At 38.5% G+C, this 13,767-nt stretch overlaps 1 protein-coding gene across 1 annotated transcript in view; it reads left to right on the forward strand.

The window, feature by feature from the left end:
* The window catches only part of CDYL2 (chromodomain Y like 2), a 57,535-nt gene that overhangs the window by 22,582 nt on the left and 21,186 nt on the right, over window positions 1-13,767 (forward strand). The window contains exon 2 of the mRNA XM_061372781.1: window positions 9,797-10,385. Coding sequence (XP_061228765.1) covers window positions 9,797-10,385 — 589 coding nt within the window. The remainder of the gene's footprint in view (window positions 1-9,796; window positions 10,386-13,767) is intronic.

The following is a 13,767-nucleotide window of genomic DNA, read 5'->3' on the forward strand; positions in this document are numbered from 1 at the left end:
CCTTTCGTCTGCACTGTAAGCAGTCTTCCTCACAGAGTCCATCTGATTGTTCCAAAACTCTCTCTTAGGTGAAATCAGTGAATGTGCTTTTCATGCCTTTGCATCCCTATGCTTAAAGCACTGCCCCCTGTTTTTAAATCCGAATTTCTAACTAGCTGCACTCTCAGACTTAAAATCTATCTATCTGATGAATGCTGACAGCTTTCATAGCTGTATTTGCTACTCCCTGTAAGATAGCTTGTTCCTTCTAGGTACCAGTAGTAAAACCACTTGGTTTTACACTGGACAGAATTCATATCTTGAACAGAAATTAAATCTGCAGTGAAAACCAATAAATAATGAGACCAGAACTTGGCTTGCTGACTTTGCTCGTCTGAATGCTGTTTCTGAGGGATAATGGTGTATTATTATTCCTTTTTGACAATTACTCCTTCACAGATAATTTTTGAAATGTTATGTGCCATTTTTCTGTGATGTTGCACTGGTATCCTGGATACTTCCTTGTAAAAGTCTGTGCTCCCGTCATGCCATTACAGTTGCCTAAAGCATGTTTCCATATTCCTTTTTTCTGCTCTCCCTTTCCTTTTGGCTCCTTCCTATATGCTGCCATCACATTAGCTCAATTTGTGTAACTAAGAAAATGAAGAATCCTACTGAATTCTGAACAAAACCGTTGTTTCATGACCTCTCTTGTTATCCCACTACTTTACAAACTGCTACTTCAGCTTTTCACTCAAAGGATTGCCCCTCAACCTTCTATATTGTACAAAATTATCTCTTTTTACCCCTTGCCTTCTAAAACCTATCCCTGCATGGTATTATTCACAAGTTTGACTTTTACTGTCTTTGCTATATGGATGCTCCAGACCAGTTGCCTCCTGTTCTAGCTTGGATAGAGAACATAAAATGGAGATATATGATTGATCCTTCTGATATACCCTTATCCCTGTCAAGCCGTTAGTACAATATAGACATAGCTCCTCATTTTTTTCTCAGGGACGGGGAGAAATGACCGTCCTTCATCACATTCAGTAAAGGAACTTATGTCCTGCAAGCTGGGAATTTTTTTTACTTGCTGCTCTGTCTGATACATATTGATCACTTCACTTGTGTCCCCCAGTGTACAGCATCTGGGAAACCAATACTGTCAGGGGAGATATTATATACACCATACCCAAAAATTGGTATTCCCCATCCTGTATCATGGACTAACTACCTAATACATGCTCTAATTGTCCATTTGTCCTGTTTTCCAACACAGAGCCTTAATTGTTACCAACCTATCATTTCAGTATGGGGCATGTTCCTTGTCAATATTTGCAAACCTATTACATTGTCCTCTTTCAAAGATCAATGTAAAATTCACTTCAAGAACTTTGGCAAGGAGAGTGTGTTGTACAATCCACTTTGACTGACCAGTATCACCTTGTAGCTCCCTCAATACGATGTACCCTCCCAGTGTCCCTTATCTTCACCCTAGCTTTGCAATGCTAGCATGCTGTCCTCCTCAGTTGTCACACTGCATTGGTAAAACCTCTGACTGGCTGAAGCTCATGCTCCTATTGAAATCCTAAATCCTCAGCACCTGTGAAAACCACAGTATGACAAACAGCTCCACAAAACCTAGGCTTTCACTTCTTTGTGCTCAAGTTTGCCACCTTGTTGTAAAAGAACTAAGGAGATATTTTCCTACATACCACACAAGAACGTGGTTTATTTTATGACAGTCGTACCAGTAGCACTTGTAAAGCAGTGAGTCACTGAGCGGTAGTACAACAGAGTAGTTTAAATATTTATTTATACCGTATTATAGCTGAAACTTTGTGTTTTCTTAATGTGGAATCTTCACTTCTGGATAAGCTCTGGGATCGATGTAAAAGTGTTGAAGTCCTGGACTTGAGTTGAATCTGAATGAAGCCCATATTGTGGAGTAAAAGACTCTGTGAACTGTTTGACAGAACACTGAATTGCTGGAACTGAGCAAGGTAAAGGAGAACAAACTGCGAATGAACATAAAGAAAACAGCATTAATATTTTTGTAATGATTTCAGGTTCAGCTTTTATGTAAATTAGTAATTATTTCCTGCATTTCTGGACTTGCTTTAATGTTGGTGAAATCACCATCAGTGATAATCATCTTCTTGTTTTCTAGCTACTGCTTAGGCTTTTCTACATTTGTTTTGGAAACATAAGTATTTTTAACAAATTCCAGGCTGTTTTACTGAAGGAACTGTGATATGTTCACATAAACACTGATTTGCTTAGAAGTCTCTTCAAGTCCTGCTCCTGGTCCTATAAACTGCTTTTAAAATAAAAGTAAACAACCTCTGGTTTAAATCCCAGGGATTCCTACTTGAATTTTACAGGCATCTAGAGTAAATTGGAAATAACTGTACTGACTTGTAGTACTGTAAAGGAAGCACAGGCATCATCAGGTCTTTACTAGGATGTGCTGAACTCTTCTCATAAACATACATATTTCTCATACACATACCCTCAGATGGTATAAAACTGGAGAATCCTGTTGAATTCCTCAGAGAAACATTTGAGGAAGCAATGAACAGTGTTAGAAAGCTGCGAGCCATACATGTGTCCAAACCAGCCAGCTCTTTGTACAGCTTAGCAAAATATTTTGTCGTCTTGAATTTAGATTCCTCATTCATCTTTTACTCATCCATACTTATCACAGAAAGACACTGTACAAAACAGTTCTGCTTAAAGCAAACTTCATCCATGTCTCAATGCTCTTAGGTCAGCAGCATACATTAACCATATGTTAAAATCTCTTCAGATAGTAAGAACAGCATTTATTTTTTTCACTTTGTTCTTCTGCAAACCAGGAAGATATCTATTGTGCCTAATTTTGAAGTGTGCTGTATAATGTACAAAACAAATTTAGCAGTATAGTATAAGTTGCCAGCTGTACTTCAGTACTGAAGTAAAAGTAAGCGTTTATCATCAAATTCAAATGTTGTTCTAGATAGCATTCTAACATGTTCATGCTGAAATAAATCATGCTGGCAAGTTTGTAGAGGGTGTGTTCAGAACTGACCACTTTTTAGCATAAAGGACACCAAGGTATGCCCTGCTTCTTACTTTCCTTAAGCAGTATCAGCACGGAAATATGACAGTGAACTAATTTATTGTACAAAAGGAAACAGGGATATGATAAATGAAGTGCATAATTATGCTTTAAAAGAAATAGGAATGCCAGTGTTCTTTGGGTTTCCACATATGTTGTGTGTGGTGATTAATGTTTTAAGTTTAAACCTTTTGCGGAGGAACAGACAGACCTAAAGAGGTGTTCCCCACATTCCATAACAGTTCTTTGATGAAACAGGTGCTCACTTGTTGGACTGCAAAGGCAAAATTCCTGCTCTTCCTCCATATAAAGAACATTGTCAAGATTACATTAACGTAGTGTTAAATAATATCTTTATTTTTGTAGTGAACTTTTATTGAACCTTTGAAAACTGTCTTGCTTTCCACATGAAAACCTAAGATATTTTTTACAAAATGATTACATTCAAGACTGAGCAGCTGTTTGCTGTGCAATCTGTCAACAATAAGACCAAGCAGAAATATGTTCTGTATCACAAACATACCCAGTATGAAAGGGTTTATATGATGTAATTGCCTACAATGACAGAGACTACACATGTTGACCAAGAAGTCCCTTTGTGATCCGTGTGTCATCTGTCAATTTTCCAGTCCTTTCCCAAGGGACACTCTATACGAAACGGCCCATCTTCTTCCAGTGCAAGCTTCTTGTGTATGTTGTTGCTCCTGTTCGCTCAAAAAAACACGATTGTGGCACTTCCACCACAGGTATTGTTTACACACATCCACTGAAATAGCCTAATAAAATAAAGTGATTTACATTCCATCCTTAAGTTTACAGTGGGAGAAGGAAATGGCTTTAACAGACTGGGGGATGTGAGCCCTGGAAGTTCTAACTGGGAGAAAGCTGTCATAAATGAAACAAGAGGAGACAAGGGCACAAAAATGGGTTCTGTTAGAGTCAGCAAGAGGGACAGATGGCTGGGGCTGGAGATGTGTCATCAGGGCAGTTTGCAAAAGAGGCAGAAAAGAACTGAGAGACCACAGCAGAATTTGTGTTTCAGTGAGACAGAGTTTCAGAGAAAGGTGGGACTTCCAAGAAAAAGGGCGTAAGGTCACTAGAGATAGGAGTCTCCATGGGGGCTGTGGTTGGCTGTTTTTCTGCAAGCTACATCAGCCTTGGCTTCATTTGATCTAAATTCATAATAAGGCAAGAAGACCCCTTACATAAAGAGGAAATAGTGTTGCTTGCATAAGGATGGAGTGTGGCTTATCTTTCAGGTCCTTCAAAATACCTGGATGCCAGGGAAGGTAACAAACAGATCATATTTACACAGGTGAAACGGGTCCAGAAGAGTCTTAGGAATGTTGAAAACACCACTTCCGGTAGCAGTAATTTGTAATCTAATTGCTGCATCAGTAGTGTAAAACCGAACTAACTTGCAGTGCACTTCTGGTTTTCTGTATAAGCCTGGACTATGGAATCATATAGCAGAAAGCCTCTGCAGCGCTGTTGTCTGTCAGGAGAGGAGGATCAAAGATGCAGGCTTACATCCAAGGAGCAGCAGGAGTTTTCACAGCATTTGTTTGTTATGTCGTAAGTCTTCATATTTGTGTGTTGGAGGACACGTATGCTGAACAAAGTGGTTTGCAGCCATGATAATATGAGGCTGGTGGACTTTTTCCAGTAGAAACGCAGAACTCTCAGGATGTTCCTAACAAGTTTAACACCCCCTCTGATTCTGAGATTGTAAAAAATTAAAAATCCGTATGCTTAAAAAAGAGAAAAGAGAACCTGAATAGAAAACAGTGTCTTCTTGACATTAAGAGTGTGTTCACTGAACTTCCTCCTAAGACAGCATTTGATGGCTTGCTTGCGAATTATTTGAATGAGGAATGTCTTTCATTTTTCTGACTAGCTACCCCTTTTGCTTTCATTTTGACCTACCAGGTAACTCCACAAATTCACTGCTGGGGGTTTTCAACACTAGTACATTGATTAAATCTACTCTAGTTTTAAACTGTGGGTCAAGAGTCTGGAGAGAGCGTCCATTCCATTATTATTTTTTTAAAGTGAATGCTGACTGCTTCAGAAAATACAGTGCCATATTTTTTGTACATGTGGAAGAAATGCTTCGTTTACCAGATTTTGAGAAATTAAATACAAATATGAGGGAAACAAATAAGTTACAAATGCAAGCAAGCGATTTACAACTAGTGAAGTACATTATTTCTTAAAGCGAAGATAACAAAAAGGAAGAAGTTAGGGCACTAATGAATTTTTTTTAAAGACAAACGTTGAATCAGATGGCCTTATCTCCCTCAGAAATCTTGCTGCCTTTTTTGTCTTGGCACTCTCTTCAAATACCCTTCCAGCACCCTGAGGCACAAAATGAGACAAAGACCTTCAATGAAAAAAACACGTGAAACAGTACAAGTCCTGTAATTTACAGTAATGAAAAGCAGTTTTTCTAGTGTATGTCATGAAGTTGGCCTGCTGCTCTGTACAGTGCACTGAGACACCATCCGAGCATCACAGATTACAGTTTAAATTGTTTACATAGATGCACATGGCAAGAAGAGATGACATGTACTTACTATGGAAGTCATTAAGTAGATACGCAGACTTCCAAACCTTTCTGGAAGTTCACTGTCTCCTCGAAGGTGTTTTCTGAGCATAAGGATTTTTTTTATGCTCTTTAGAGCTGTGGTCGGTGAAATAAGCATACTCTGCTCCGACTTTGCAGTTATATCTGAGAAATAATTGAATAGGACTTACCCTTTTTTAACTAGTCCAGGTTTCTTTCCTTATAAATGGACAATAACACTGTGGTGTTAAAGAGTGATTTTGACCCTGAATCCTCTCTGAAGATGTGTGTGTGTTGTACTCTGCATATAAAAGCACAAGACTAAGTTTTGGATGATTACATATTTATACTTAAGTTATTAGGAGATTTGTTTCACATTAAGTTTTAATACCTTTTTTAAAAAAAGACTTTTATTTCAATTTTCACCCCAGTTTGTGCAGCTGTGCATAAAGCTAGGTTTAAAGCTAGTTGGAAGCTGAAAAATGTGTTCCAAATGCACTTGCACAGATGCCATGGTCTCGTTCTGTTTGTTCTCTTTAAACATATCTATATGGTAACCTACCAGCACCTTAACTCATCCAGAATTAACCAGGAGGGGCAGGGAGAGAGAGAGAATATAGGCAAGTAATGACATCTGTCAATCCTAGCACTTTTTTAACAGTGATCCCCCTGCAAATTTTGTTTTCAGTAATTTCACTTTTATTAAATGCAGCTACTTAATTTTCCAAACCAAATACAGTGAATTCCAGGATCTTGCAAACTGCAAATACCAAGGTCCCTTATTCAGTTCTCATTAAAGGCAGAACTGAGGGGGGAAATCGAAAGTCAGACACTGAAGCCATAGATGTTTTCTGCATGGTCTCAGAACCATGTATTCCTTATTCTAGGGAGGGAGTAAAGTATTATTTCTGTTAATCGGTAGCTGTCACAGGACTTTTCTCATTAAGAAAACTCATGAATTTGTGTAACCTTAAGTAAATGCAGAAGGATTATTACTTTATGCATACTGCTTGTTAAATGCACATCATTAGAAAAACAAATTAATGATGTTTATTATTAATGTGGACTGTGAATAGAAGGAAAATGGGCCAGGCAATACCAGGTGTGGATAGAACCCTGATATTTATGCCAACACTGAAGCATTTCACTGCATGCAGTGAAGGAGCACAGTGGCACTTTGAAGGGGATAATATCAATGAAGAACTTAAACCCTTAAGAAAGAAAAGGGACCATGTTGAGAGGTCAAGAATCTTTGATGCTACCCTCAAATGCATTCAGTAATGAACAATGAGGTGGTAATGAGGGTAAGGCAAATGCCTACTCAGCTTCTTTTTGCATCATTAGTCAAGCCAGTGGGTATGATGGAACAAAAAAACTCAAGGAAAACAACCAATTTTGGATCAACCCACGTTTCTTTCTCATTTTCTGCTGAGCAGAACAATAAACTGAAAAGAAGGTTGACCAGAAATAAAACATTCTGTTTTGTTTATTTAGTCCCTCTTTATTTTAGTTGTGTTAGTTAAATTTGAAGTAAAACATTGATAGTTTTGTTCTGGAAATGCTGTAATAAAACGCTTAGTCTTTCCCAAATATATTTGCTTTCCAAATGCATTTCTGAAACCATTTATTAAATTTTACACAATTTCATAAATACTTTTATTCTCCCTTTGTGATGCGTTGAACTGATTAATCACAGTGTCCATTGCCAGTATTTTGTTTCCCAGGAACAAAGACATGTTTCCTCCTTTTTTTTTTCTTAATTGCAGTGCATAATGCCTCAGCACCAAAATACTTGAGTGTTTTCCGTATTAAAAAAATGCTCTTCGTAGAACCTCTTGCCTTCACTTTTCCTCCTTGTAGTAGAGCAATAACATGAAAATAAGAAATCAGTATAATTAAAGATGCCTGCATGAGTGAAAAAAAAAAAAAGTGATGTTGAAGAGATGTTTTCTGTGTGTGATTCTGGAATGTCAAGGTATTTGTCCTTCCTGAGGCTCTTCCTTCAGTGAGCAAGTGGGGGAATGCAACTGTTGTAATCCCTCAAGAGAAAGACAGGTTACTCCAAGGTAGCATCAGCCCAGTGCAGAGATGGTGTTCATCTCCAAACTTCTGATTTAAAAGAGGAGGGGAATGCATGTGTTGTTCAGCTAGTATAGACAGAATAGCACAAACCCTAATTCTCTGTAGTAATGACATCTGTGGTCTGCTGAGCTTAGCATCAATTTAATGTTTTCCCCAGAACATACACATATGTGTTTTGCTCCTTGGTATAGTGAGCTGGAGTAATTAAAATAACGAATCCACAGACAACCCACAGGCCACTGCAGAGTTCCACAGTTCAATGTATAGTCTTCCTGGTTAGTTCCAGGTAGGAGGATGAGAAGTATTTCAAAACCAGGGATCGTTTGGACAGCTGCTCCCTGTAAAGTCAGCAAGTGCATACTAAGTCTATTAGTTGACAATTGAAAGCCACACATCCCAAATGAGGACAAAAAATAATGACAGTTGTTTTTTTTGGTGAGGACTATTCCCTCTTTTCAGACAAATGATCTCAAGCTTGCCTGGACTGAGCTTCAGTGAATTGTTTTGCCACACTGAGCAATTCTGAACGGGACTTTGCTAAATTCAGAGTAAAAAGGAAGCTGTCAACTATGACTCAGACACAGATATCTTAGCACAGTTCCCATGTAAATGAATTTAGATGGAAGTATAATGTTTAGTTGCTAATTACATTTAGCCTCCTTTGGGGAACCCACCAAGATGTCTATGAACGTATAGCTCCAGCGAGTGAACAGACAGAATTAATCCATTGGTTTGCTCTAACAGGGGACCTGAAAAGAACAATTACTCACACTGCTGTGATTGCCCTTCTTCAAGGTTAAATTCTCTGTACACATTCCACTGTTGTTCTTCACATGAGATGATTTTTCTTTGAAGAGTAGTGAAAGCTATTGCATTTACTATCCACTTATTTTTCTAAACTAACAGTAGTGCTTTTGGTTAATGATAATGATTTTTTTATTATTAGTGGTATCTTTATCTCGTATAAGCCACATCTTAAAAAAAAATGCAGAATTTGAAAATTAAACTTAGGAGAGACATCAAAGATCACTTCTCATCATAACCTGATTTTCCAGCAATGACTTTTCGTGGCAGACATTTGTCTAACAAAAACTGTTTGTTCTAAAACCCCTGTATATCTTCTCCATGTTACCTGTTCTCATGCTTATTCTTAGTGCCTTTAAAACATTTTTCCTAATATCTTGATCAAGTTTCAGTTGATGCAACTTAAACCCATGACTTGCTGTCCACTTACTGTGCTTGGGTTTTCATATGCAGTCTCCCTGTAGTTGAGATTTTGCCAGTGCTGAGATGGTACAAATATTTCTTCAGTTGTACAGGCCGTTTTCCACAGCAGCATGATATTGTTAATTCACATTCAGCTTGCAGTCCCAATATAGCCCTTTATCCTTTGTTGCAGAAATTTTCCTTAAACTGACATTTCTCTAGCATAGGTTCTTGAAATTCATTACTTCTGTAAAGAATCCTACCTTTATGCCTTTTATTTGCCTTTTTTTTTTTTCTTTTAAATTGGTGCACTCACAAATTTTGTTGATTTACTCAAATATTGCACTTATAAAAAATGAGTACAGGGATGTTTATAGGGACATAATGATTGCATGGATTCAGGAGAATGATCAGTAACTCGCAGTATAGCAAAAGATGCTTGCTTTAGCTCTTCCAAATAAGAGGTAGCTTAATAGTCTCATTTTACGATCAGATTTACAAGGAAATCATGTTTTCATAAATGATCTACTGTCTCTCTTTTGTTTCTTCACATTGTGGCTATTGCAGGTTCCCAGATTAGGTTTGATCAGATGTTTTATGTCTCTCCTTAATGCTTTCAGAAGGGGATATGGCTTTGCTGTCAAAACACCACTGGGGCTACTGCATTCCTCCCTTGTATTGCCAGGTCTGTTGATGGGAGTTTCTGTTGAACAGAAACATGCGACGCAAATTCCTAAATGTTGTGTCAAACAGTTTACACACCAAGCAGGTTCTCATCAGCAGTCAGCTGCAGAAGAGTACCATTTACATGTCCAGACTATTTTTCTTTCTAATAACATACTTTTGTATTTTTCTTTTAGGTAGAGAGGATTGTAGACAGAAGAAAGAACAAGAAGGGCAAATGGGAGTATCTTATCAGGTGGAAAGGCTACGGAAGCAATGAAGACACCTGGGAACCTGAACATCATCTACTGCATTGTGAGGAATTTATTGATGAGTTCAATGGACTACATGTTTCTAGAGAAAAGCGATCCAGACATGGGAAACAGGCTCCTAAGTTTTTACGGGAAAGCCGAGGGTCATCTCTTGAGAAAATACCACACAGACCTTCTGAAACTGGGAAGTCTAAAGGGTCAGCACACAAAAGGAAGAGAATTAACCCATCTCTTCAAAAACAGAAAAGGGGATACACAGCAAAGCCAGCATCTGCTAATGACAGGGCTGCTAAAACTGTGACTTACCGAACTACTCCCAGCGGTTTACAGATTATGCCACTGAAAAAGCCACACAGTGGTCTGCAGAATGGAGATGGTAGTCACGAAAAGGATTCTAGACATTTTGGGAATGGCTCACAACAGCAAAACATGGATTCCAATGAACATGAAGGAGAACAAAACTTGGCCAGCGTTTTGGAAGTTAGTAATGATTCGCCTGTTGTGAATGGAACTGGTATGTGATTTAAACAACTACAGTCTTAGGGGCGGGGGGTGTTAATTGCAGCAACTGCAAATAGATATCCCACATTGTCATGCTACACAAGTGGTATGGTGAGAAGCATCTAAACCACTGTCACACTCTTTCCCTATGTATTACACCTTTTTTTATCAGTTTGCTTCTCTCCTTTCGTTTCCCATGGAGGGATATGAAGCAGATTGGGCTTCATTATGTGCTTTTGGAGTAGAAAGTCCTTTTGGGGAAATGATGACAAGTCATCACTGAGGTATGTATAATACTGCAACTGGGTTTGTCTATCACCAAGTAACAAATCACTTCTCAGCTATGTGTGCTCAGACACAGTGGTCTCCAAAGATCAGGATTATTTTAGAAACAGTATTAATACCACTCTTCCTAAAGTATCCTGGTAAGTGTGGATGAGTAACATTCAAGTTCCTCAGTATTAGTGCTCCTCATATTCAAGAGTACTCAGAACTGCCAGGTTCTTGTCTCTGACAGTGACTTGACATATCAGAAGTCACATTCATACTTTGTGGGAACGTACAAAAAACCCTTAAGTGAATGAGAAGAAATGGGAGAAATTTCTAATCGTCATGGTTGCTGATTATCTTAGTTCTTAAGGAATAAAGGTTTATGTTCTCTATATATACTACTCAGCTTAATGCAACTGAGTAGCTTCTCATTATCTATATGTGTCCAATCTTGGTTTTTTGTTTTTTGGATTTTTTTTAAATCCTACCAAATTTAAAGCCTCCAGGAGTTAAGACAATGAGATGCACATTTTATTTGGTCAGTTTCTTGGGTCTGGGGGATTGTTTGGGGTTATTTTAACCTTTGCTTTCATTGCATAAGCTCTTGTCCTTACACAAAGGGATAAAGTGGATGATGTCCTGTCAGTCAGTTCACAGCCACAGCCTTTTTAGCCTGTCTACCATGTGGAGGTCTTTCCAGGTTCCTGGTAGTTTTCAGTATCTTGTGCCTTTGGTGTGCGGAGGGTTTTTTTAATGCCTTTTAAAAAACAGCAGGAGCTGTACCAAATGATTTCCTACTGCTTACTGATACGGTTGCGATTCAGCCTTTTGAGGATTTTTTTTTTTTTTTCTGCTGTTACACACTTCATAAAGGTTTCTATTGAGTGATACACAGTTGCTCTGACATTTTTTTCCTTGCTGGTTACAGTTCATTTGGAACCCAGCTATATGTATGATTCTTTTCATTATGCATTTAATCTACTTTACTGTTGCTAATTCACCTTTTTCTTATGACTCAGTGAAGCTCTTCAAAATCTTTCCTAGTTTTTACTCTACTGATTTTGTATTCCTTTCAGATTTTCTTCTCATACGTCTCTTCCCAGTTCATTAATACATATATTAAATAAACTAATCCTTCTGCAGGTCCTTGGGGCACCCAACTAATAATCATTTGACATGGTGAAAAGTAAGCATTTGTTCCAATTATTTATTTTTATTATCCACTTTCTGTGGCCCATGATAGTGCTCATTTCCCTGACAGCTTCTTGTGAATTGCCCTGCCAAAAACTTCAAAAGTCGACTTAAATTATATCACTCCAATTTCCATTTTCCACCCTACTGGCAACCTAGAAAATGCTGCTTGATTCAGGAAGTAGAACTGACCTTGTATGATCTTACTTGCTACATCCTGTGATTGCTGGGATGTTTCAATCCAGATGTCAAATACCTTGTTAAAGAATCCCAAGCCAGCAAAATGTGCGGTCAGCATTAAATGCGGAAGTACCCCTGATGATGTCTATGACACTTAAATTTGAGAGTGCAAGCTTTTGTATTTTGATGAGTTTGAACTCGTATAAGACTGCTTAAATAGCTACCTGCTTCCTTAAAATGACTTGTATATCTGATTACAGATATGTGTAAGGTTATTTTTCTCTGCTTTCTTACTGTTTCTAATGAAGATTTTTAAATAATTTGTTTTGTGTTATTCATCATGGAAGTTCTAATACAAAATGCATCTTTAAAATGCATTAATTGCCATATTTTATAATATCTTTTTTTTTTTTCTTAATGAAGGACTTGAGGGTCACAGAAAACCGTTAAGGTGAAATGAGCCTTTCATTTGTCCCCAAGAGAGCTCACAAATAGCATCCACCAGCCCTTGTTTGAGTAAGCTTTGTAAAACTGCTCTATTTCATCAGAAGGCTGCTTTAACTAAGCAGCCAGGTGTTCTGCCAGGCACAGAGACATGTTCCTGGCCTAACAGCTGGTATATGCACCTCCTCTAAAACATTTCTTTATGGTGGCTTTTGCATTCTCCAAATCCATCACATCTCTTTTGTATTCTGCTCTTTCTCTCTTGCATTCTGGCCTCCCTGTAGGCAATAGCAAGAGATCTTTAAATCCCTACCTGCTTCTCATCTGAAAAGCCTATACTCAGCAGCACTCCCAAGGTCAGAAGTCCCTGTAGTCCTGCTTTGTGATACCCATCACATGCATAGTGGGAAAAACTACAAAGAAGAGAGATGAGACTACCAAAGGAAGAGCAGGCAGAAACTGGTGGAGAAGGGTCAAAATAGAAATACTAGGGTTTTTCCTAATATTGTCCTACAAATTTGAGAGAAGTAACATTTTCTGATACAGGGTTTTGCATCATTTGAAATGTCAAATTGAAGAAACCTGCACTACTCTTCAACAAGCCCAACAGTTTACTGAATTCCCTCAGTATTCACACTCCAAAGGAATGTGAATACTGAGCACAGAAGATGCCACTGTGATTCTGCCACGTGTCCTGTTAGTATCACAGACTCATTGTCATTGGGATAGATGTCACACTAGAAGTGCTCTGAAATTTTACACATGACAAATGAAGAAAGTTTCAGAGGAAAGTGCCAATTTGTTGAATAACAGAAGGTTTTTCCAAACATTCTGAGTTCCAAAACTTGCTCCAAATCCAAGCCAAGGTCCCAAAGCTTCGTCCCTTGAGAGCAGGAGCAGTGTGGCAGTCTGCTTGGCAGGACTGCCGCACTTCTCTCTGAGGCAGCCAGCTATGCCAGAGGTTTCAGGCAGTCTGCCACAGAGTCTGGAACTCGAAAGCCTGGCATGCACCATCAATGCTTCCAGGGCACTGTATGTAGAACAAAGAGCCTGGAGGACCTGGGATTGACTACCAGAAGCTGTGGCTCCCAGGCAGAATGTGAGGAAGCAGACATTTGTGGCAGCTTTGAGATTGCCTGTAAGGAGCCCAAGTGAATGTCAGACTCACTTCACAGCTGCATGTGAGAGTGCACAGAAAATGCATATAGGAATTTTAAGATGAAGCCTAGATTTGGAAAACAAAAATACCTCACAGTTTGAAAACCCAGCTGTAGGCCCAGCTCTGCTGCCAGTGTTGTATTAATCATAAT

The sequence above is a fragment of the Neopsephotus bourkii genome, unplaced genomic scaffold (genome assembly GCF_033783945.1).
Source record: "Neopsephotus bourkii isolate Nb327-2 ecotype Australia unplaced genomic scaffold, CSIRO-AGI_Nbou_v1 NB_1616, whole genome shotgun sequence".
Taxonomy (NCBI): domain Eukaryota; kingdom Metazoa; phylum Chordata; class Aves; order Psittaciformes; family Psittacidae; genus Neopsephotus; species Neopsephotus bourkii.